This window comes from Pseudophryne corroboree, chromosome 6 (assembly GCF_028390025.1).
Source record: "Pseudophryne corroboree isolate aPseCor3 chromosome 6, aPseCor3.hap2, whole genome shotgun sequence".
Classification (NCBI taxonomy): domain Eukaryota; kingdom Metazoa; phylum Chordata; class Amphibia; order Anura; family Myobatrachidae; genus Pseudophryne; species Pseudophryne corroboree.
Window position 1 is genome coordinate 105,246,533 of NC_086449.1, and position 26,337 is coordinate 105,272,869.

A 26,337-nucleotide genomic window follows, 5' to 3' on the forward strand; every position below is an offset into this window, starting at 1 on the left:
GCTGTGAGGGAAAATGGCGCTTGTGTGCTGAGGAGATAGGCTCCGCCCCTTCACGACGTCCTTATCTCCCGCTTTTTTGTGTAAAAATGGCAGGGGTTAAAATACATCCATATAGCCCAGGAGCTATATGTGATGTATTCTTTTTGCCACCTAAGGTATATACTGTTATATTGCGTCTCAGGGCGCTCCCCCCCAGCGCCCTGCACCCTCAGTGACCGGAGTGTGAAGTGTGCTGAGAGCAATGGCGCACAGCTGCGGTGCTGTGCGCTACCTTAGTCTGAAGACAGGATGTCTTCTGCCGCCGATTTCACCGGACCTCTTCGTCTCTTCTGGCTCTGTAAGGGGGACGGCGGCGCGGCTCCGGTGACCCATCCAGGCTGAACCTGTGATCGTCCCTCTGGAGCTAATGTCCAGTAGCCTAAGAAACCCGATCCACTCTGCACTCAGGTGAGTCCGTTTCTTCTCCCCTTAGTCCCACGATGCAGTGAGCCTGTTGCCAGCAGGACTCACTGAAAATAAAAAAACCTAAACTAAACTTTTATTCTAAGCAGCTCAGGAGAGCCACCTAGATTGCACCCTTCTCGGCCGGGCACAAAAATCTAACTGAGGCTTGGAGGAGGGTCATAGGGGGAGGAGCCAGTGCACACCACCTGATCCTTAAGCTTTTATTTTGTGCCCTGTCTCCTGCGGAGCCGCTATTCCCCATGGTCCTTACGGAGTCCCAGCATCCACTAGGACGTCGGAGAAATGATATTAATACATTAGAAACTGTACAAAGGAGGGCAACTAAAATGGTGCATGGCCTACATCACAAAACATACCCAGAAAGACTAAGAAATCTCAATATGTATAGTTTGGAGCAGAGAAGGGAAAGGGGGGACATGATAGAAACTTTCAAATATATCAAGGGTTTTAACAAAGTCCAGGAGGGAAACATTCTCCACATGAAGAGAAGCATTAGGACATGAGGACATGCACTGAGACTGGAGGGGGGGAGGTCCAGGGGAAATTTGCGGAAAAATTATTTCACAGAAAGGGTAGTGGACAAGTGGAATAGCCTCCCATCAGAGGTGGTAGAGGCTAAGACAGTAGAGCAATTTAACCATGCATGGGATAGACATAAGGATATCCTTACAAAGAAATAAGGATCAAATAAGGTTAGAGATAAAAATAATATAAAAAAAAAAAAAAAGGGGCAGACTAGATGGGCCAAGTGGTTCTTATCTGCCGACAAATTCTATGTTACTCTGTCCAGGATAAACGAGCAGGGCATCCAGGATAAACTTAGAATGTATTTCTATTGATAGTTGTGTGTTTATTTTAGATGATTTTGTATCAAGGTTATTGATAATTACCAAAGAAAGCTTCATGTGATATACCTAACCACTATCCAAAAAATGGTCCCTTCACTCCAGCAAAGTTGGACTGCAGTAAAAATAAAATAAAAAATACAAAAAAGTAAAAAATATAGCAGATCGTTTCGCTCCGCTCTCTCAGATGATCATCAGCGACTTTATAAACCCAACAGACCGTAAATCTACCGCTCACGTTTAAGAAAGAATCCAGGTAGGTGGTGTAATCATGCAAAAACCTGGGTGCACAGAACGGTTGGAATGGGGGAGGGGGAATAAAATCATGGTGCCATTCTGTATTTGCTTAACATTAATGGCATGAAACTATTTTGCACCCATCAAGGGGCATCCCTACTGCTGGAAAACAAAAGAGAAAGAAAGAAAGAAAGAAAGAAAGAAAGAAAGAAAGAAAGAAAGAAAGAAAGAAAGAAAGAAAGAAAGAAAGAAAGAAAGAAAGAAAGAAAGAAAGAAAGAATAATATTGCTGCCTCTCAGCAAAACTATCGACCATAGATGGCCATCTTTAATATTCGCCCATACGCAGAGTTATATGCACCACGCATCCTTACACTTGGATTTGGTAAGGGCAATCATAATCAATGTGAACCTACTCCTGGAGTCAGGCGTATTTATGCTTATGTGGACAAGAAAAGATGAAGTGGAATATACAGCGCTGAGTGCTATAAGTTGGAGTTCTTATACATAAAGGTAGCTATGCAAACTCCACGCCAAGTATATACTGTTAAAGATGGATTAGATCAATAGGATCACCGTCCTCGCTGTGTCTCTCTCTAATGTAATGACACTCACTTTAAATAAACGGATGACGTTTACTAAAAGGTATCTTTAAACATGCACTTCCGTCCTGGACCTCCAATTTAACCCACAACACCAGTGTTGACCGTGGATAGATCACCATAAATGGGTATCAGGTAGATAAAGGTAAAAAATCCTGTCAGGGTATTTATGCGTATGCCTTGCAGTTGCCCTCACTGAACTTTGCCTACACAGCAGTGCCTATAACAGCCCGGATCCACCTCTTCAGTTACAAGTGGAGATGTGCATGAAATGTGTAGGAGTCTCGATCGGCTGTACTTGTTCCAGCTCAGTTCCAGTGCACATACACGCATCCGCAATTTTCTCTGCCTACTTTTAAGTACTGTGTAACTGAGATTCTTATTTTCATGGTAAATTTTTATTTAAAAAATAAATAAAGAAGATACGAAAAAAAGTTTTACGTTATGTTCTGAAGAAAAAATAAGATTTTACTCACCGGTAAATCTATTTCTCGTAGTCCGTAGTGGATGCTGGGAACTCCGTAAGGACCATGGGGAATAGCGGCTCCGCAGGAGACTGGGCACAACTAAAAGAAAGCTTTAGGACTACCTGGTGTGCACTGGCTCCTCCCCCTATGACCCTCCTCCAGACCTCAGTTAGGATACTGTGCCCGGAAGAGCTGACACAATAAGGAAGGATATTGAATCCCGGGTAAGACTCATACTAGCCACACCAATCACACCGTATAACTCGTGATATTATACCCAGTTAACAGTATGAAATATAACTGAGCCTCACTAACAGATGGCTCATAACAATAACCCTTTAGTTAAGCAATAACTATATACAAGTATTGCAGACAATCCGCACTTGGGATGGGCGCCCAGCATCCACTACGGACTACGAGAAATAGATTTACCGGTGAGTAAAATCTTATTTTCTCTGACGTCCTAGTGGATGCTGGGAACTCCATAAGGACCATGGGGATTATACCAAAGCTCCCAAACGGGCGGGAGAGTGCGGATGACTCTGCAGCACCGAATGAGCAAACTCAAGGTCCTCCTCAGCCAGGGTATCAAACTTGTAGATTTTTGCAAAAATGTTTGAACCCGACCAAGTAACAGCTCGGCAAAGTTGTAAAGCCGAGACCCCTCGGGCAGCCGCCCAAGAAGAGCCCACTTTCCTCGTGGAATGGGCTTTTACAGATTTAGGGTGCGGCAGTCCAGCCGCAGAATGTGCAAGTTGAATCGTGCTACAGATCCAGCGAGCAATAGTCTGCTTAGAAGCAGGAGCACCCAGCTTGTTGGGTGCATACAGGATAAATAGCGAGTCCGTTTTCCTGACTCTAGCCGTCCTGGAAACATATATTTTCAGGGCCCTGACTACGTCCAGTAACTTGGAGTCCTCCAAGTCCCACGTAGCCGCAGGCACCACAATAGGTTGGTTCACACGAAAAGCTGATACCACCTTAGGAAAGAATTGGGAATGAGTCCTCAATTTCGCCCTATCCATATGAAAATCAGATAAGGGCTTTTGCATGACAAAACCGCCAATTCTGATACACGCCTGGCCGACGCCAAGGCCAGCCGCATGACCACTTTCCACGTGAGGTATTTTAGCTCTACGGATTTAAGTGGCTCAACCCAATGCGACTTCAGGAAATCCAACACCACGTTGAGATCCCACGGTGCCACTAGAGGCACAAACGGGGGCTGAATATGCAGCACTCCCTTAACAAAAGTCTGAACTTCAGGCAGTGAAGCCAGTTCTTTTTGGAAGAAAATGTACAGAGCCGAAATCTGGACCTTAACGTAACTCAATTTTAGGCCCGTAGTCACTCCTGACTGTAGGAAGTGCAGAAATCGACCCAGTTGAAATTCCTCCGTTGGGGCCTTCCTGGCCTCACACCAAGCAACATATTTTTGCCATATGCGGTGATAATATTTTGCGATCACATCTTTCCTAGCCTTAATCAGCGTAGGAATGACTTCCTCCGGAATGCCTTTTTCCTTTAGGACCCGGTGTTCAACCGCCATGCCGTCAAACACAGCCGTGGTAAGTCTTGGAACAGGCAGGGCCCCTGCTGCAGCAGGTCCTGTCTGAGCGGCAGAGGCCATGGGTCCTCTGAGATCATTTCTTGAAGTTCTGGGTACCAAGCTATTCTTGGCCAATCCGGAACCACGAGTATAGTTCTTACTCCTCTCCTTCTTAGTATTCTCCATATCTTGGGTATAAGAGGCAAAGGAAGGAACACATACACCGACTGGTACCCCCACGGTGTTACCAGAGCGTCCACAGCTATCGCCTGAGGGTCCCTTGACCTGGCGCAATATCTTTTTAGCTTTATGTTGAGGCGGGACGCCATCATGTCCACCTGTGGCCCTTCCCAATGGTGTACAATCATTTTGAAGACTTCTGGATGAAGTCCCCACTCTCCCGGGTGGAGGTCGTGCCTGCTGAGAAAGTCTGCTTCCCAGTTGTCCACTCTGGGGATGAACACTGCTGACAGTGCTAACACATGATTTTCCGCCCATCGGAAAATCCTTGTGGCTTCTGCCATCACCATCCTGCTTCTTGTGCCGCCCTGCTGGTTTACATGGGCGACCGCCGTGATGTTGTCTGACTGGATCAGCACCGGCTGGTGTTGAAGCAGGGGTCTAGCCTGACTTAGGGCATTGTGAATGGCCCTTAGTCCCACAATATTTATGTGTAGGGAAGTCTCCTGACTTGACCATAGTCCTTGGAAGTTTCTTCCCTGTGTGACTGCCCCCCAGCCTCAGAAGGCTGGCATCTGTGGTCACCAGGACCCAGTCCTGTATGCCGAATCTGCGGCCCTCTAGAAGATGAGCACTCTGCAGCCACCACAACAGCGACACCCTGGCCCTTGGAGACAGGGTTATCAGCCGATGCATCTGAAGATGCGACCCGGACCACTTGTCCAACAGATCCCACTGGAAGATCCTTGCATGGAACCTACCGAATGGAATTTCTTCGTAAGAAGCTACCATCTTTCCCAGGACTCGCGTGCATTGATGCACCGACACCTGTATTTGTATTAGGAGGTCTCTGACTAGAGATGACAACTCCTTGGCCTTCTCCTCCGGGAGAAACCCTTTTTCCTGTTCTGTGTCCAGAACCATACCCAGGAACAGTAGACGCGTCGTAGGAACCAGCTGCGACTTTGGACTATTCAGAATCCAGCCGTGCTGTTGTAGCACTTCCCGAGATAGTGCTACTCCGACGAACAACTGCTCCCTGGACCTCGCCTTTATAAGGAGATCGTCCAAGTACGGGATAATTATAACTCCCTTTTTTTTCGAAGGAGTATCATCATTTCGGCCATTACCTTGGTAAATACCCTCGGTGCCGGGGACAGACCAACGGCAACGTCTGGAATTGGTAATGACAGTCCTGTACCACAATTTTGAGGTACTCCTGGTGAGGAGGGTAAATGGGGACATGCAGGTAAGCATCCTTGATGTCCAGTGATACCATGTAATCCCCTTCGTCCAGGCTTGCAATAACCGCCCTGAGCGATTCCATTTTGAACTTGAACCTTCGTATATAAGTGTTCAAGGATTTCAATTTTAGAATGGGTCTCACCGAACCGTCTGGTTTCGGTACCACAAACATTGTGGAATAGTAACCCCGGCCTTGTTGAAGGAGGGGTACCGTGATTATCACCTGCTGGAAGTACAGCTTGTGAATTGCCGCCAGTACTACCTCTCCTCGAGGGCAGTAGGCAAGGCTGATTTGAGGTAACGGCGAGGGGGAGTCGCCCCGACACTCCAGCTTGTATCCCTGTGATACTACTTGCAGAACCCAGGGAACCACCTGTGAGTGAGCCCACTGGTCGCTGAAGTTCCCGAGACGCGCCCCCACCGCACCTGGCTCCACCTGTGGAGCCCCAGCGTCATGCGGTGTACTCAGAGGAAGCGGGGGAAGATTTTTGATCCTGGGAACTGGCTGTCTGGTGCAGCTTTTTCCCTCTTCCCTTGTCTCTGTGCAGAAAGGAAGCGCCTTTAACCCGCTTGCTTTTCTGAAGCCGAAAGGACTGTACCTTATAATACGGTGCTTTCTTAGGCTGTGAGGAAACTTGAGGTAAATTTTTTTTCTTCCCAGCTGTTGCTGTGGATACGAGGTCCCAGAGACCATCCCCAAACAATTCCTCACCCTTATAAGGCAGAATCTCATGTGCCTTTTAAAGTCAGCATCGCCTGTCCACTGCCGGGTCCCTAATACCCTCCAGGCAGAATGGACATTGCATTAATTCTGGATGCCAGCCGGCAAATATCCCTCTGTGCATCCCTCATATATAAGACGACATCTTTAATATGCTCTATGGTTAGCAAATAGTACCCCTGTCCTGACAGGGTAATAGACCACGCTGCAGCAGCACTATCCATGCTGAGGCAATTGCAGGTCTCAGTATAGTACCTGAGTGTGTATATACAGACTTCAGGATAGCCTCCTGCTTTTTTATCAGCAGGCTCCTTCAAAGTGGCCGTATCCTAAGACGGCAGTGCCACCTTTTTTTGACAAACGTGTGAGCGCCTTAACCACCCTAGGGGATATCTCCCAACGTGACCTATCCTCTGGCGGGAAAGGGTACGCCATCAGTAACTTTATAGAAATTACCAGTTTCTTATCGGGGGAACCCACGCTTCTTCACACACTTCATTCACTCATCTGATGGGGGAACAAAACACTGTCTGCTTTTTCTCCCCAAACATAAAACCCCTTTTTTTTTTGTGGTACCTGGGTTAATGTCAGAAATGTGTAACACATTTTTCATTGCCGAGATCATGCAACGGATGTTCCTAGTGGATTGTGTATATGTCTCAACCTCGTCGACACTGGAGTCAGACTCCGTGTCGACATCTGTGTCTGCCATCTGAGGAAGCGGGCGTTTTTGAGCCCCTGATGGCCTTTGAGACGCCTGGGCAGGCGCGGGCTGAGAAGCCGGCTGTCCCACAGCTGTTACGTCATCCAGCCTTTTATGTAAGGAGTTGACACTGTCGGTTAATACCTTCCACCTATCCATCCACTCTGGTGTCGGCCCCACAGGGGGCGACATCACATTTATCGGCATCTGCTCCGCCTCCACATAAGCCTCCTCATCAACCATGTCGACACAGCCGTACCGACACACCGCACACACACAGGGAATGCTCTGACTGAGGACAGGACCCCACAAAGTCCTTTGGGGAGACAGAGAGAGAGTATGCCAGCACACACCAGAGCGCTATATAATGTAGGGATTCACACTACCCACAGTGATTTTTCCCTTATAGCTGCTATAATACACATATTTGCGCCTAAATTTAGTGCCCCCCCTCTCTTTTTAAACCTTTGAGCCTGAAAACTACAGGGGAGAGCCTGGGGAGCTGTCTTCCAGCTGCACTGTGAAGAGAAAATGGCGCCAGTGTGCTGAGGGAGATAGCCCCACCCCTTTTTCGGCGGACTTTCTCCCGCTTTTTTATGGATCCTGGCAGGGGTATTTTACACATATATAGCCTCTAGGACTATATATTGTGTTATTTTGCCAGACAAGGTGTTAATATTGCTGCTCAGGGCACCCCCCACCCCAGCGCCCTGCACCCATCAGTGACCGGAGTGTGAGGTGTGCATGAGGAGCAATGGCGCACAGCTGCAGTGCTGTGCGCTACCTTGTTGAAGACCGAAGTCTTCTGCCCCGATTTTCCGGACCATCTTCTTGCTTCTGGCTCTGTAAGGGGGACGGCGGCGCGGCTCCGGGACCGGACGATCGAGGTCGGGCCCTGTGTTCGATCCCTCTGGAGCTAATGGTGTCCAGTAGTCTAAGAAGCCCAAGCTAGCTGCAAGCAGATAGGTTCGCTTCTTCTCCCCTTAGTCCCTCGTAGCAGTGAGTCTGTTGCCAGCAGATCTCACTGAAAATAAAAAACCTAAAATAAACTTTCTTTTCTAGGAGCTCAGGAGAGCCCCTAGTGTGCATCCAGCTCAGCCGGGCACAAGATTCTAACTGAGGTCTGGAGGAGGGGCATAGAGGGAGGAGCCAGTGCACACCAGGTAGTCCTAAATCTTTCTTTAGTTGTGCCCAGTCTCCTGCGGAGCCGCTATTCCCCATGGTCCTTACGGAGTTCCCAGTATCCACTAGGACGTCAGAGAAACATTTTTTAGAAGAATGTTTAACATACTTTCTTTCTGGACTGCACACCAGTCTCTAATACATTTATGTGCTGGGTTACCCATAATGAATTCCTTAACATAGGATTTAATAATAATGTTAGGTTTGTCATTTGAAATGTAAAGCTTTTATACTGTACAATGTCACAACATTACTTAACTAAAACACGGACAAACTCTTACTTAATCCAAATATGTTCTGGCACTGGGCATCATGGTACTGGCAGATGCCATTGTAGCAGTAAGCTTTGTTGTTCTGGCACGGGCTTCCATTCTGAATGAATACATCAGGCTGGCAGAATGGAGAAGAGCCATTGCAGTATTCAGGGAGATCACATTCATTGGCCACGCCACGGCACACCGTACCACCGGGAGAGAACTACCCAGAAAAGTAAATGTACATCAAGATAAAAGGAAGGTAAAAAAAGAACAAGAACACTACTACACAAATCTCTAAGTAGGGCGATACAATCCTTGGTGATGTGCTGCTACATTTTTCCGTTGCACACATCACTGTATATTGTGATAGTCAAGCAGCGCTAATTTTCATGCATACCTATAGTATATTGGTTATCAACATTTAGTCAAAATCTTTTATATTACTGGTAGTGAGCGCCTTCAAGGGAACATTCTCGTGGGCACTTCACAGTTATCATGGAGAACACAACCACCCAGTAAATTATTATTACTACAGGACAACTCAGTACAATAACCAATAACAAGGTCATGTTTCACAGAGTTATTCCCATACTATACCATGTAGCTTGGCATTCATAATGTATTAATTATCAAATCCACTTTCAATTTTAATAGACTTTCTGTAAACCTTAATAAGTTTGATGCCATAATGCGCCTTACAATCAAATTCTAAATGTTTTTTTTTTCTTTAGAGGAAACCATAAACTTGACTAATCCAATGCCATCCTCCACCCAATGTAGGGGTTTATTTACTAAGCTTTGGTTGGAGATAAAGTCTATGGAGATAAAGTGCCAGTCATTCAGCTCCTAACTGTCATGTCACAGGCTGTGTTTGAAAAATGACAGTTAGGAGCTGATTGGTTGGTACTTTATCTCTGTTGACTTTATTTCCATACAAGGCTTAGTAAATAGACCCCTTAGTAATTGCTCTTTATCCAGTAGGTCATCTTACCCATTGTCCTCTTCAAGGACCATTTCTACTCACCCAATCTATCTCTATTGCATGTTTTGTTCCCTCTAACCCTCCTCCATTATTCAGACCCCTCTTACCCCTCAGTAAAATCTGCCACCTCATTGCCTGTACAGGAAGTGGCTACCCATTGGAAGCACTTTCTGCCAGGCAGGCAGTCCCAGAGCTGCCAGACCCGACTATGGGCCTTATTCAGACTTCAGCGCAGGTCCTCTGCAGCACACAGATTCCACATTATCAAAAATCTGTGGCTGTGCAAGGTTTATTCTGTGCAGAACGGGTCTTGCAATGTCGCCTGCAGTTCCCCTCTGCTGCGTTGAGGGGGTGGGGAGGGGTCAGTAGGAGGCCTGTGTTCCCAGAAATGTGGGCATGTCGTCCCTATTTTCTGGGAGGGGAAACTCCAGGGTTTGCATATTACCACGTAGACTTCCTGGCCTGGCAGCCCCCGCTTCCGTTGGTCAGCTGAGTAAGCTGAAGCTTACTCAGCTGGCCCTCTGCGCGGACCAATGGTTACGATGTAGGATCTCAGCTTGCGACATTGGTTGCAGTGCTGGGATCACAGTTGCATGCAGGAGGCGTCTCTTCTACTGAGAGGTTTCCTGCATGTCCTTTCTTGTAATCAAATGGAATGCAAAGCTGCTTGCAGGCGGCTTTGCATTTTCCTCCATCTCGAATCCGGCCCTATGATAGCAGAGAGTGCTTTCAATGAGAAGCCATCCCCGATCATCACACCAGCCCTATCGGCTTCTAGAGGCTGAAGCTAGAAGCTGTCTGGCTTGTTAATTTGTTCACTTGTGCGGGATTGCAATCATGTAGAGGAAGAAGGAAAACTTGCAAAATCTTATTCCAGATGTCAGCGCAACTTCTTGAGGATCCTCTGGTCATATTGGTACACTAATGACTTATTGATGATAGCTCCTTAAGAGAACATGCTTGGCAAACTATCAATATCTAAGAAGCCTTTAAGGGCTGTTCATTTACAGGTGTGAAAGCCACAGTACGCAGTAACACAGTATGCAATATGTACAGTTGCTGGCAAGAGATGATGCCTAGCAGGCATGACCTATTACACAGCCTGTCACCCTTTTCTCACCACTTATATACAAAAGCACAAAAGAGCAACTGTGTTTAGTACCAACCCGGCAGCTTTGGCAGCAAGACCCATAGGCACACTCAGACCCTGAGCGCAGTTTGCAGGTCCCATACTCACAGCATGGATCCTTCTCACATTCCTGGAAAACAATAAGATGGAAAATATACAGTTAGGGAAAAGGCACAATACACATCACCATGGAATTAATTGTTCACATCTGTGACGACAATAAAACGGACAAAAGTAAGAAGGACTTAGGACTTTGCTGTTTTGTAATAGATCACTATCTAGTCGGATTGCGGTCACATTACTGAAAGGAACAGTCTCACAGGCTGGATCTTTTACAGGACAAGCGGACACGGATGCATTTGCAACTGAACCCATAATCTGTGCTCCATAGCAGGTCATACTGTTAAAGGGACAGGAACGGAGGGTTGTTTATTATGTTACACTGCGGCCAAAATGAAACATTCATTTTGAAGCCAACTGGTTCCCTTATTCTCTCTTAAATTATAAAAAAAAACTATTATTTACATTGCAAATTTTCTATGATATATAGTCACCCGGAATAATTACAATGGGGCACCTATATGATGCTGTATAAAATCACATACTGTAGGTATTCAATGAGCTACCATGTCATAGTATAGCTATAAATATCATTTTCAGTTAATGTTTATTGTTGGTAAATTACTGCTGATGTATGGGTCAACTCTAATTTTTGCTAAATGTCACAATTCAGACAATTCTATAATCTTGTATAAATTTGACCTTCCGATTTCCGCAATCACACTCTTCCCCTGGGTCCACCAGCTTGTTTCCACAGGAGGGGGCGCTATATTCCTCATCTGGATTAGGCACATTCAGGAGGCAACTCCCACCCTTGTTCAGAGTTAACTTCTCAAAGTCGTCTTCACTGCAGCTGCTGAAATTTTTAGAACCACTGTAGAGAGGTAAAATGACATCTCATGTCATCTCGGTAAATAAAGCAACTATTGGACTTAAAACATATGCTAAGCTAAATAATATACTTGAAAGCTGATATTGTTAAGGAGAGAGGTGTCTATCTTGCATCACTTAAGGGCAATGTAAAGCTAGTGTTTTCTGGCTGGTTTGTAGTCTCCTAAGTAACAGAAATAATCAGTACAGTCAGCAGATTCATGCTGTAGAGGTGTGGTGGCAAATCAGGCCATATATAGTACAGGGGGAAAATAAGTGATTCAACTTTGCTTTTTAACTAGGCTGTAAAGCAAAGACCAGGCAAGAGTGGAATTTATTTTTATGCATCGTCATACATGAAAATGTAATTTTTTTGATCTAAATATCCTTTAATATGAAATGGCTATGTAATAACCTTAGTTAGGCTCATTCACAACTGGGATGTACCTATAGAAACACCATAAATGATAGGATTCAAGTAGTCCAGGATAAATATTCAACATTCATCTTAATTAAGTGATTCATGTTCATATGACATGATTTCAATCAAGAGATTTTATATATATATATATATATATATATATATATATATATATATATATATATATATATATATATATATATATATATATATATAAAGAACAATAGATGCGGGGGTGCCCAGGTACCACTAAAGCAATGCACTACCAATGCACGTGACGCAGAATAAAAATATTTTTAAGTGAGTTAACATAAAAATGATAATTGACACTCCTCTAAAAAAAGAGTGGCTGCAACCTTAAGCAATATAATATGTGCTTGGAAAACACATAAATAGTGAAATTTAATTGAAGAAAAGGGCGCCTTCTAGTGTCTAACAAAATTAATATATGGTGTATACCCAGTGCGAGTAGGAAAAATACACTACTTATCTGGTGTATTAAAAAAATTTCTCCGGTCATAGGACCAATATAGGAGCATGAAAAAGATAAGAAAAATATATCATATCACGTACAGTTTACAGGATAAAAAATAAATAGGATTTAAATAAATAAATAAATATTAAAAAGTCCATAAGAGAGGTTCAGGTACATCAGTCCCAACGCATTTCGTCAGTAATTAGACTTCATCATGGGGATCCCCATGATGAAGTCTAATTACTGACGAAACCGCCTTTTTAATATTTATTTCCTGTACGTTTGAATTTTTACCATTTCTTCGGCTACTCATGGAAAATAAGATTTTACTTACCGATAAATCTATTTCTCATAGTCCGTAGTGGATGCTGGGGACTCCGTCAGGACCATGGGGAATAGCGGCTCCGCAGGAGACAGGGCACAAAAGCAAGCTTTTAGGATCACATGGTGTGTACTGGCTCCTCCCCCTATGACCCTCCTCCAAGCCTCAGTTAGGTACTGTGCCCGGACGAGCGTACACAATAAGGAAGGATCTTGAATCCCGGGTAAGACTCATACCAGCCACACCAATCACACCGTACAACTTGTGATTTGAACCCAGTTAACAGTATGATAACAATGAAGTAGCCTCTAAAAAAGATGGCTCACAACAATAATAACCCGATTTTTTTGTAACAATAACTATGTACAAGTAATGCAGACAATCCGCACTTGGGATGGGCGCCCAGCATCCACTACGGACTATGAGAAATAGATTTATCGGTAAGTAAAATCTTATTTTCTCTAACGTCCTAGTGGATGCTGGGGACTCCGTCAGGACCATGGGGATTATACCAAAGCTCCCAAACGGGCGGGAGAGTGCGGATGACTCTGCAGCACCGAATGAGAGAACTCCAGGTCCTCCTCAGCCAGGGTATCAAATTTGTAGAATTTAGCAAACGTGTTTGCCCCTGACCAAGTAGCTGCTCGGCAAAGTTGTAAAGCCGAGACCCCTCGGGCAGCCGCCCAAGATGAGCCCACCTTCCTTGTGGAATGGGCATTTACAGATTTTGGCTGTGGCAGGCCTGCCACAGAATGTGCAAGCTGAATTGTACTACAAATCCAACGAGCAATAGTCTGCTTAGAAGCAGGAGCACCCAGCTTTTTGGGTGCCTACAATATAAACAGCAAGTCAGACTTTCTGACTCCAGCCGTCCTGGAATTATATATATATATATATATATATATATTTTCAGGGCCCTGACAACGTCTAGCAACTTGGAGTCCTCCAAGTCCCTAGTAGCCGCAGGCACCACAATAGGTTGTTTCAGGTGAAACGCTGACACCACCTTAGGAAGAAACTGGGGACGAGTCCGCAGTTCTGCCCTGTCCGAATGGAAAATCAAATATGGGCTTTTGTAAGACAAAGCCGCCAATTTTGACAATCGCCTGGCCGAGGCCAGGGCCAACAGCATGGTCACTTTCCATGTGAGATATTTCAAATCCACAGATTTGAGTGGTTCAAACCAATATGATTTGAGGAATCCCAACACTACGTTGAGATCCCACGGTGCCACTGGAGGCACACAAGGGCTGTATATGCAATACTCCCTTGACAAACGTCTGGACTTCAGGAACTGAAGCCAATTCTTTCTGGAAGAAAATCTATAGGGCCGAAACTTGAACCTTAATGGACCCCAATTTGAGGCTCATAGACACTCCTGTTTGCAGGAAGTGCAGAAATCGACCTAGTTGAAATTTTTTCGTGGGGCCTTCCTGGCCTCACCCACGCAACATATTTTTACCACATGTGGTGATAACGTTGTGCGGTCACTTCCTTCCTGGCTTTGACCAGGGTAGGTATGACCTCTTCCGGAATGCCTTTTCCCTTAGGATCCGGCGTTCAAACCGCCCTGCCGTCAAACGCAGTCGCGGTAAGTCTTGGAACAGACAAGGTCCCTGCTGGAGCAGGTCCTTTCTTAAAGGCCGATGCCACGGTTCCTCTTGGAACAGACATGGTACTTGCTGAAAGCAAATCCCTTCTTAGCTCCCGAGGCCATTAGTCCTCTGTGAGCATCTCTTGAAGTTCCGGTTACCAAGTCCCTCTTGGCCAATCCGGAGCCACGAGTATAGTTCTTACTCCTCTATGTCTTATAATTCTCAATACCTTGGTTATGAGAAGCAGAGGAGGGAACACATACACCGACTGTTACACCCACGGTGTTACCAGGACGTCCACAGCTATCGCCTGAAGGTCTCGTGACCTGGCGCAATACCTGTCCCATTTTTTGTTCGGGCGGGACGCCATCATGTCCACCTTTGGTTTTTCCCAACGGTTCACAATCATGCGGAAAACTTCCCGATGAAGTTCCCACTCTCCCGGGTGGAGGTCGTGCCTGCTGAGGAAGTCTGCTTCCCAGTCGTCCACTCCCGGAATGAACACTGCTGACAGTGCTATCACATGATTTTCCGCCTAGCGAAAAATCCTTGCAGTTTTGCCACTGCCCTCCTGCTTCTTGTGCCGCCCTTTCTGTTTACGTGGGCGACTGCCGTGATGTTATCCCACTGGATCAATACCGGCTGACCTTGAAGCAGAGGTCTTGCTAAGCTTAGAGCATTATAAATTTGCTCTTAGCTCCAGTATATTTATGTGGAGAGAATTCTCCAGACTTGATCACACTCCTTGTGTGACTGCTCCCCAGCCTCTCAGGCTGGCCTCCGTGGTCACCAGCATCCAATCCTGAATGCCGAATCTGCGGCCCTCTAGAAGATGAGCACTCTGTAATCACCACAGGAGAGACACCCTTGTCCTTGGATATAGGGTTATCCGCTGATGCATCTGAGGATGCGATCCGGACCATTTGTCCAGCAGATCCCACTGAAGAGTTCTTGCGTGAAATCTGCCGAATGGAAGCGCTTCGTAATAAGCCACCATTTTTACCAGGACTCTTGTGCAATGATGCACTGACACTTTTCCTGGTTTTAGGAGGATCCCGATTAGCTCGGATAACTCCCTGGCTTTCTCCTCTGGGAGAAACACCTTTTCCTGGACTGTGTCCAGAATCATCCCTAGGACCAGCAGACGTGTCGTCGGAACAACTGCGGTTTTGGAATATTTAGAATCCACCCGTGCTGTCGTAGAACTACTTGAGATAGTGCTACTCCGACCTCCAACTGTTCTCTGGACCTTGTTCTTATCAGGAGGTCGTCCATTTTCTTTGAAGACGAATCCTCCTTTCGGTCATTACCTTGGTAAGGACCCGGGGTGCCTTGGACAATCCAACGGCATCGTCTTGAAACTGATAGTGACAGTTCTGTACCACGAACCTGAGGTACCCTTGGTGAGAAAAGGCAAATTTTGGGACATGGAGGTAAGCATCCCTGATGTCCCGGGACACCATATAGTCCCCTTGTTCTTTGCTATCACTGCTCTGAGTGACTCCATCTGGATTTGAACCCTTGCAAGTGTTCAAATTTTTCAGATTTAGAATAGGTCTCACCTAGCCTTCAGTACCACCATATAGTGTGGAGTAATACCCCTTTCCTTGTTGTCGGAGGGGTAATTTTATTATCACCTGCTGGGAATACAGCTTGTGAATTGTTTTCAATACTGCCTCCCTGTCGGAGGGAGACATTGGTACAGCAGACTACCGGAACCTGCGAGGGGGGAAACCTCTCGACATTCCAATCTGTACCCCTTGGATACTACTTGTAGGATCCAGGGGTCCTGTACGGTCCCAGCATCATGCTGAGAACTTGGTAGAAGCGGTGGAGGGCTTCTGTTCCTGGGAATGGGCTGCCTGCTGCAGTCTTCTTCCCTTTCCTCTATCCCTGGGCAGATATGACTCTTATAGGGACGAAAGGACTGAGGCTGAAAAGACGGTGTCTTTTTCTGCAGAGATGTGACTTAGGGTAAAAAACGGTGGATTTTCCAGCAGTTGCCCTGGCCACCAGGTCCCATGGACCGACCCCAAATAACTCCTCCCCTTTATACGGCAATACATCTTTGTGCCGTTTGGAATCTGCATCACCTGACCACTGTCGTGTCCATAAACATCTTCTTGCAGATATGGACATCGCATTTACTCTTGATGCCAGAGTGCAAATATCCCTCTGCGCATCTCGCATATATAGAAATGCATCCTTTAAATGCTCTATAGTCAATAAAATACTGTCCCTGTCAAAGGTATCAATATTTTTAGTCAGGGAATCCGACCAAGCCACCTCAGCTCTGCACATCCAGGCTGAGGCGATCGCTGGTCGCAGTATAACACCAGCATGTGTGTGTATACTTTTTAGGATATTTTTCAGCCTCCTATCAGCTGGCTCCTTAAGTACGGCCCTATCCGTAGATGGTACCGCCACTTGTTCTGATAAGCGTGTGAGCGCCTTATCCACCCTGAGGGGTGTTTCCCACCGCGCCTTAACTTCTGGCGGGAAAGGGTATACCGCCAATAATTTTCTATCGGGGGAAACCCACGCATCATCACACACTTCATTTAATTTATCTGATTCAGGAAAAACTACAGGTAGTTTTTTCACCTCACACATAATACCCTTTTTTGTGGTACTTGGAGTATCAGAAATATGTAACACCTCCTTCATTGCCCTTAACGTGTGGCCCTAAAAGAAAATACGTTTGTTTCTTCACCGTCGACACTGAAATCAGTGTCCGTGTCTGGGTCTGTGTCGACCGACTGAGGTAAATGGGCATTTTACAGCCCCTGACGGTGTTTGAGACGCCTGGACAGATACTAATTTGTTCGCCGGCCCTCTCATGTCGTCAACCGGCTTGCAGCGTGTTGACATTGTCACGTAATTTCCATAAATAAGCCATCCATTCCAGTGTCGACTCCCTAGAGAGTGACATCACCATTACAGGCAATTTGCTCCGCCTCCTCACCAATATTTTCCTCATACATGTCGACACACACGTACCGACATACAGCACACACATAGGGAATGCTCTGATAGAGGACAGGACCCACTAGCCCTTTGGGGAGACAGAGGGAGAGTTTGCCAGCACACACCAAAACGCTATAATTATCCAGGGACAACCTTTATATAAGTGTTCCTTTTATAGCATTTTAATATATATACATATCGCCAAATCAGTGCCCCCCCTCTCTGTTTTAACCCTGTTTCTGTAGTGCAGTGCAGGGGAGAGCATGGGAGCCTTCCCACCAGCCTTTCTGTGAGGGAAAATGGCGCTGTGTGCTGAGGAGAATAGGCCCCGCCCCCTTTTCGGCGGGCTTCTTTTTCGGAGTTTTAGATATCTGGCAGGGGTTAAATACATCCATATAGCCTCAAGGGCTATATGTGATGTATTTTTCGCCATACAGGTATTATACATTGCTGCCCAGGGCGCCCCCCCCCAGCGCCCTGCACCCTCCGTGACCGCTGTGTGAAGTGTGCTGACAACAATGGCGCACAGCTGCAGTGCTGTGCGCTACCTGATGAAGACTGAGAGTCTTCTGCCGCCTGGTTCCGGACCTCTTCATCTTCAGCGTCTGCAAGGGGGGTCGGCGGCGCGGCTCCGGGACGAACCCCAGGGCGAGCCCTGTGTTCCGACTCCCTCTGGAGCTATGTCCAGTAGCCTAAGAATCCAATCCATCCTGCACGCAGGTGAGTTGAAAATCTCTCCCCTAAGTCCCTCGATGCAGTGAGCCTGTTGCCAGCAGGACTCACTGAAAATAAAGAACCTAAAAACTTTTTCTAAGTAACTCTTTAAGAGAGCCACCTAGATTGCACCCTTCTCGGCCGGGCACAAAAACCTAACTGAGGCTTGGAGGAGGGTCATAGGGGGAGGAGCCAGTACACACCATGTGATCCTAAAAGCTTGCTTTTGTGCCCTGTCTCCTGCGGAGCCGCTATTCCCCATGGTCCTGACGGAGTCCCCAGCATCCACTAGGACGTTAGAGAAAGCTGGATGTACCCGATTTCCTATATGGATAGATAAGCTCGATTTATTTTTTATCTTGTACGCTTGCATTTCTTCCATTTGTGTATATGTGTTGTATTAAAATTTGTTAAAAACCTTTTAAAACATCCCTGGCTGTGGATTTTAAATTGTGGGATTTGCTTATCCTCACAAAGTTTTTTTTATATACAACTGGTTTTATGTTGAATAATGGTATGAAAACTGCATGAAAACTGTACGCGCTATGATATATTTTTCTTATCTTTTTCATGCTCCAATATTAATTTTGAATTTTTAACACAAAAAGGCGCCCTTTTCTTCACTTACTCACATATATATATATATATATATATATATATATACACACACACACACACACATACATACACACACACACACACACACACACACACTGCTCAAAAAAATAAAGGGAACACTTAAACAACACAATGGGGTATATGCAATTGCGGTCGAATTCCCGAAAATGTCGAAAAACTGGACATTTTCGCCCCAAAAAAAAATTCGACAATGCAATACAGTACTTTTCGCCAAAAAAACAGCCATTCTAAATTCGACTTTTTGAAATTCGACATTTGTCAAATTCGACATTTCTGCAATGGTACAAATGCGGCATTTCGACAAAAGTATATTCAATTGAAGATTGTAAATTCGACAACAGTGCTTCTAGACAGTAAATTCGTCATTTTCAATCCACCACACTTTGCTGGCAGAATCTAATAAACTTTTTTAAAAACATGTTGTTTTTTTTGGTAATAGCATATCTATTTATATTAGAAGGGATTAGGTACTTGGTTTGTCTATTTAGGAGGCACAAGTATTATTTATATATTTTTAAAAATATTATTATTATTATTATTATTTTTTTATGGAATGGTGTAAAAATCAGAAAAAAAAAATGCGTGGGGTCCCCCCTCCTAAGCATAACCAGCCTCGGGCTCTTTGAGCCGCTCCTGGTTGCCAAAATACGGGAAAAAAATGAAAGGGGATCCCCCGTATTTTAACAACCAGCACCGGGCTCTGCGCCTGGTCCTGGTGCAAAAAATACGGGGGACAAAAAGAGTAGGGGTCCCCCGTATTTTTTGTACCAGCACTGGGCTCCACTAGCTGTACAGATAATGCCACAGCCGGGGGTCACTTTTATACAGCGCCCTGCGGCCGTGGCATTAAATACCCAACTAGTCTCCCCTGGCCGGGGTACCCTGGAGGAGTGGGGACCCCTTCAATCAAGGGGTCGTCCCCCCAGCCACCCAAGGGCCAGGGGTGAAGCCCGAGGCTGCCCCCACCCCCCCCCCCACCCCATCCAAGGGCTGCGGATGGGGGGCTGATAGCCTTGAGCAAAATGTAAGAATATTGTTTTTTTGCAGAAGAACTACAAGTCCCAGCAAGCCTCCCCCGCAAGCCGGTACTTGGAGAACCACAAGTACCAGCATGCGGGGGGGAAACGGGCCCGCTGGTACCTGTAGTTCTACTGCAAAAAAAATACCCAAATAAAAACAGGACACACACACCTTGAAAATACAACTTTATTTCACACATGCCGACACATACATACTTACCTATGTTGACACGCCGACTCTGGCCACGTCTCCGTCTGTCGACGTCCGGGGTACCTGAAAATAAAATTATACTCACCTGATCCAGTGTCCGGTTCTTTTATTGTAATCCACGTACTTGGCAAAACAAAAAATAAGAATTTACTTACCGATAATTCTATTTCTCGTAGTCCGTAGTGGATGCTGGGGACTCCGTCAGGACCATGGGGTTTAGCGGCTCCGCAGGAGACAGGGCACAATAATAAAAGCTTTAGGATCAGGTGGTGTGCACTGGCTCCTCCCCCTATGACCCTCCTCCAAGCCTCAGTTAGGATACTGTGCCCGGACGAGCGTGCATAATAAGGAAGGATATTGAATCCCGGGTAAGACTCATACCAGCCACACCAATCACACCGTACAACCTGTGATCTGAACCCAGTTAACAGTATGATAACAACGAAGGAGCCTCTGAAAAGATGGCTCACAACAAGAATAACCCGATTTTGTAACAATAACTATGTACAAGTATTGCAGACAATCCGCACTTGGGATGGGCGCCCAGCATCCACTACGGACTACGAGAAATAGAATTATCGGTAAGTAAATTCTTATTTTCTCTAACGTCCTAAGTGAATGCTGGGGACTCCGTCAGGACCATGGGGATTATACCAAAGCTCCCAAACGGGCGGGAGAGTGCGGATGACTCTGCAGCACCGAATGAGAGAACTCCAGGTCCTCCTCAGTCAGGGTGTGCCCCTGACCAAGTAGCAGCTCGGCAAAGTTGTAAAGCCGAGACCCCTCGGGCAGCCGCCCAAGATGAGCCCACTTCCTTGTGGAATGGGCTTTTACTGATTTTGGCTGTGGCAAGCCTGCCACAGAATGTGCAAGCTGAATTGTACTACAAATCCAGCGAGCAATCGTCTGCTTAGAAGCAGGAACACCCATCTTGTTGGGTGCATACAGGCTAAACAGCGAGTCAGATTTTCTGACTCCAGTCGTCCTGGAAACATATATTTTCAGGGCCCTGACAACGTCAAGTAACTTGGAGTCCTCCAAGTCCCTAGTAGCCGCAGGTACCACAATAGGTTGGTTCATGAAAAACAGAAAACACCTTAAGGAGAAATTGAGGACGAGTCCTCAATTCTGCCCTGTCAGAATGAAAAATCAAGTAAGGGCTTTTATATGATAAAGCCGCCCATTCTGACACACGCCTGGCTGAAGCCAGGGCTAATAGAATCTTCACCTTCCATGTGAAATATTTTAATTCCACAGTGGTGAGTGGATCACCAATGTGACTTTAGGAAACTCAAAACAACATTGAGATCCCAAGGTGCCACTGGGGGCACAAAAGGAGGCTGTATATGCAGTACCCCTTTTACAAACGTCTGAACTTCAGGCACTGAAGCCAGTTCTTTCTGGAAGAAATTTGACAGGGTCGAAATTTGAACCTTAATGGACCCTAATTTTAGGCCCATAGACAGTCCTGTTTTCAGGAAATGTAGGAAACGACCCAGTTGGAATTCCTCTGTAGGGACCTTCTTGGCCTCACACCACGCAACATATTTTCGCCAAATGCGGTGAAAATGTTTTGCGGTTACATCCTTCCTGGCTTCGACCAGGGTAGGGATGACTTCATCTGGAATGCCCTTTCAGGATCCGGCGTTCAACTGCCATGCCGTCAAACGCAGCCGCGGTAAGTCTTGGAACAGACAAGGCCCCTGCTGGAGCAGGTCCTTTCTTAAAGGTAGAGGCCACGGTTCTTCCGTGAGCATCTCTTGAAGTTCCGGGTACCAAGTCCTTCTTGACCCATCCGGAACCACGAGTATCGTTCTTACTCATCTCCTTCTTATGATTCTCAGTACTTTTGGTATGAGATGCATAGGAGGGAACACATACCCTGACTGGTACACCCACAGTGTTACCAGAGCGTCCACCGCTATTGCCTGAGGGTCCCTTGACCTGGCGCAATATTTGTCTAGTTTTTTGTTCAGGCGGGACGCCATCATGTCCACCTTTGGTTTACAATCATGTGGAAGACTTCCCGCTGAAGTCCCCACTCTCCCGGGTGGAGGTTATGCCTGCTGAGGAAGTTTGCTTCCCAGTTTTCCACTCCCGGAATTAACACTGCTGAGAGTGTTATCACATGATTTTTCGCCCAGCGAAGAATCCTTGCAGTTTCTGCCATTCCCCTCCTGCTTCATGTGCCGCCCTGTCTGTTTACGTGGGCGACTGCCGTGATGTTGTCCCACTGGATCAATACCGGCTGACCTTGAAGCAGAGGTCTTGCTAAGCTTAGAGCCTTGTAAATTGCCCTTAGCTCCAGTATATTTATGTGGAGAGAAGTCTCCAGACTTGATCACACTCCCTGGAAATTTTTTCCTTGTGTGACTGCTCCCCAGCCACTCAGGCTGGCATCCGTGGTCACCAGGACCCAGTCCTGAATGTCGAATCTGCGGCCCTTTCATAGATGAGCACTCTGCAGCCACCGCAGAAGAAAACACCCTTGTCCTTGGAGACAGGGTTGTCCGCTGATGCATCTGAAGATGCGATCCGGACCATTTTCCCAGCAGATTCCACTGAAAGGTTCTTGCGTGAAATCTACCGAATGGGATCGCTTTGTAAGAAACCACCATTTTTCACAGGACCCTTGTGCAATGATGCACTGATACTTTTCCTGGTTTTAGGAGGTTCCTGACTAGCTCGGATAACTCCCTGGTCTTCTTCTCCGGGAGAAAACATCCTTTTCTGGACTGTGTCCAGAATCATTCCTAGGAACATTAGACGTGTCGTCGGAAAAAGCTGCGATTTTGGAATATTTAGAATCCACTCGTGCTGTCGTAGAACTACTTGAGATAGTGCTACTCCGACCACCAACTGTTCTCTGGACCTTGCCCTTATCAGGAAAGCGTCCATATTTCTTTTAGGAAGAATCATCATTTCGGCCATTACCATGGTAAAGACCCGGGGTGCCGTGGACAATCCAAACGGCAGCGTCTGAACTGATAGTGACAGTTCTGTACCACGAACCTGAGATACCCTTGGTGAGAAGGGCAAAATTTGGACATGTAGGTAAGCGTCCCTGATATCCAGTGACACCATATCGTCCTGGTTCGCTATCACTGCTCTGAGTGACTCCATCTTGATTTGAACCCTTGTATGTAATTGTCTTTTAGATCTCACCGAGCCGTTTGGCTTCAGTACCACAATATAGTGTGGAATAATACCCCTTCCCTTGTTGTAGGAGGGGTACTTTAATTATCACCTGCTGGGAATACAGCCTGTGAATTTTTTTCCAATACTGCCTCCCTGTCGGAGGGAGACGTTGGTAAAGCAGACTTCAGGAACTTGTGAGGGGAAGACGTCTCGAATTTCCAATGTACACCTGGGATACTACGTGTAGGATCCAGGAGTCCACTTGCGAGTGAGCCCACTGCGTGCTGAAACTCTTGAGATGACCCCCCACCGCACCTGAGTCCGCTTGTATGGCCCCAGCGTCATGCTGCGGACTTGGCAGAAGCTGTGGAGGACTTCTGTTCCTGGGAATGGGCTGCCTGCTGCAGTCTTCTTCCCTTTCCTCTAACCCTGGGCAGATATGACTGGCCTTTTGCCCGCCTGCCTTTATGGGTACGAAAGGACTGAGACTGAAAAGACCGTGTCCTTTTCTGCTGAGATGTGACTTGGGGTAACAAAAGTGGATTTTCCAGCTGTTGCCATGGCCACCAGGTCCGATGGACCGCCCCTTTATACGGCAATACTTCCATGTGCCATCTGGAATCTGCATCACCTGACCACTGTCGTGTCTATAAACATCGTCTGGCAGATATGGACATCACATCTACTCTTGATGCCAGAATGCAAATATCCCTCTGCGCATCTCGCATATATAGAAATGCATCCTTAAAATGCTCTATAGTCAATAAAATATTGTTCCTGTCAAGGGTATCAATATTTTCAGTCAGGAAATCCGACCAAGCCCCCCCAGCGCTGCACATCCAGGCTGAGGCGATTGCTGGTCGTAGTATAACACCAGTATGTGTGTATATACTTTTTAGGATATTTTTCAGCTTCCTATCAGCTGGCTCTTTGAGGGCGGCCGTATCTGGAGACGGTAACGCCACTTGTTTTTATAAGCGTGTGCGCGCCTTATCCACCCTAAGGTGTGTTTCCCAACTCGCCCTCACTTCTGGCGGGAAAGGGTATACCTCCAATAATTTTCTATCGGAGGAAACCCACGTATCATCACACACTTTAATTTATCTGATTCAGGAAAAACTACAAGTAGATTATTCCCACCCTACATAATACCCTTATTTGTGGTACTTGTAGTATCAGAAATATGTAACACCTCCTTCATTGCCCTTAACATGTAACGTGTGGCCCTAAAGGAAAATACGTTTGTTTCTTCACCGTCGACACTGAAGTCAGTGTCCGTGTCTGTGTCGACCAACTGAGGTAAATGGGCGTTTTTACAAGCCCCTGACGGTGTCTGAGACGCCTGGACAGGTACTAATTTGTTTGCCGGCCGTCTCATGTCGTCAACCGACCTTGCATCGTGTTGACATTATCACGTAATTCCTAAATAAGCCATCCATTCCGGTGTCGACTCCCTAGAGAGTGACATCACCAATACAGGCAATTTGCTCCGCCTCCTCACCAACATCGTCCTCCTACATGTCGACACACACGTACCGACACACAGCACACACACAGGGAATGCTCTGATAGAGGACAGGACCCCACTAGCCCTTTGCGGAGACAGAGGGAGAGTTTGCCAGCACACACCAAAAACGCTACAATTATACAGGGACAACCCCTTATACAAGTGTTTTCCCTTATAGCATTTTCACATATGTAATCATATCGCCAAATAAGTGCCCCCCCTCTCTGTTTTAACCCTGTTTCTGTAGTGCAGTGCAGGGGAGAGCCTGGGAGCCTTCCTCACAGCAGAGCTGAGCAGGAAAATGGCGCCGTGTGCTGAGGAGAATAGGCCCCGCCCCCTAAAACGGCGGGCTCTTCTCCCGGAGTTTGTGAGATCTGGCAGGGGTTAAATACATCCATATAGCCTCAAGGGCTATATGTGATGTATTTTAGCCATAAAAAAGGTATAATACATTGCTGCCCAGGGCGCCCCCCCCAGCGCCCTGCACCCTCAGTGACCGCTGGTATGAAGTGTGCTGACAACAATGGCGCACAGCTGCAGTGCTGTGCGCTACCTTATGAAGACTGAAAGTCTTCTGCCGCCTGTTTCTGGACCTCTGGACCTCTTCAACTTCGGCATCTGCAAGGGGGGTCGGCGGCACGGCTCCGGGACGAACCCCAGGGTGAGACCTGTGTTCCGACTCCCTCTGGAGCTAATGGTGTCCAGTAGCCTAAGAAGCAAATCCATCCTGCACGCAGGTGAGTTTACTTCTCTCCCCTAAGTCCCTCGTAGCAGTGAGCCTGTTGCCAGCAGGACTCACTGAAAATAAAAAACCTAACTTAAACTTTTATTCTAAGCAGCTCAGGAGAGCCACCTAGATTGCACCCTTCTCGGCCGGGCACAAAGATCTAACTGAGGCTTGGAGGAGGGTCATAGGGGGAGGAGCCAGTGCACACCACCTGATCCTAAAGCTTTTATTATTGTGCCCTGTCTCCTGCGGAGCCGCTAAACCCCATGGTCCTGACGGAGTCCCCAGCATCCACTTAGGACGTTAGAGAAAAACGCATACCCGCTCCACACGGACTGAAAGGGGTCCCATGTTTACACATGGGACCCCTTTCCCCGAATGCTGAGACCCCCTGTGACTCCTGTCACAGAGAGTCCCTTCAGGTAATCAGGTAGCGCCACGTCCTGACACTCTCCTGATTCCCTATGCGCGTCTGAGCTGGCAGACAGCGCATCGCACAGCCCCCTCCATTATCTTCAATGGTGGGAACTTTGCAGTCAGCGGTGGGGTTACCCGCGGTCAGCCGCTGACCGCGGGTGACCTCACCGCTGACCGCAAAGTTCCCACCATTGAAGATAATGGAGGGGGCTGTGCGATGCGCTGTCTGACAGCTCAGACGCGCATACAGCCAATCAAGAGAGTGCCACGACGTGGCGCTACCTGATTACCTGAAGGGACTCTCTGTGACAGGAGTCACAGGGGGTCTCAGCATTCGCATTATGCTTTGGCATTATCTGTCCAGCTAGTGGAGCCCAGTGTTTGTTCCCAGCTTGTAAGTCATATGTGTACCAAGTTTGTTGTAAATTGGTCTAGGCATTCTGGAATTATGCTGTCTCCTGACATACTCTGTACTGCTGTCCCACCGCTAGGGGTGTCTGATCCCCAAAGTGTTTGTTTCCAGGGTGTAAGTCATATGTGTACCAAGTGTGTTGAAAATTGGTCTAGCCATTTGGGAGTTATGCTGTCTCCTGAAATACTCTGGTCCCACCCCTAGGGGTGCTAGGGGTGTCTAACCCCCACAGAGTTTGTTCCCAGATTTTAAGTCAGATGTGTACCAAGTTTGTTGTAAA

General features: G+C 46.7%; 1 protein-coding gene across 1 annotated transcript in view; it reads right to left on the reverse strand.

Moving 5' to 3' along the window:
• The window catches only part of ADAM9 (ADAM metallopeptidase domain 9), a 215,989-nt gene that overhangs the window by 27,911 nt on the left and 161,741 nt on the right, over window positions 1-26,337 (reverse strand). The window contains exons 12-14 of the mRNA XM_063931603.1: window positions 11,326-11,497; window positions 10,601-10,693; window positions 8,477-8,672 (exon numbers count right to left, since the gene is read on the reverse strand). Coding sequence (XP_063787673.1) covers window positions 8,477-8,672; window positions 10,601-10,693; window positions 11,326-11,497 — 461 coding nt within the window. The remainder of the gene's footprint in view (window positions 1-8,476; window positions 8,673-10,600; window positions 10,694-11,325; window positions 11,498-26,337) is intronic.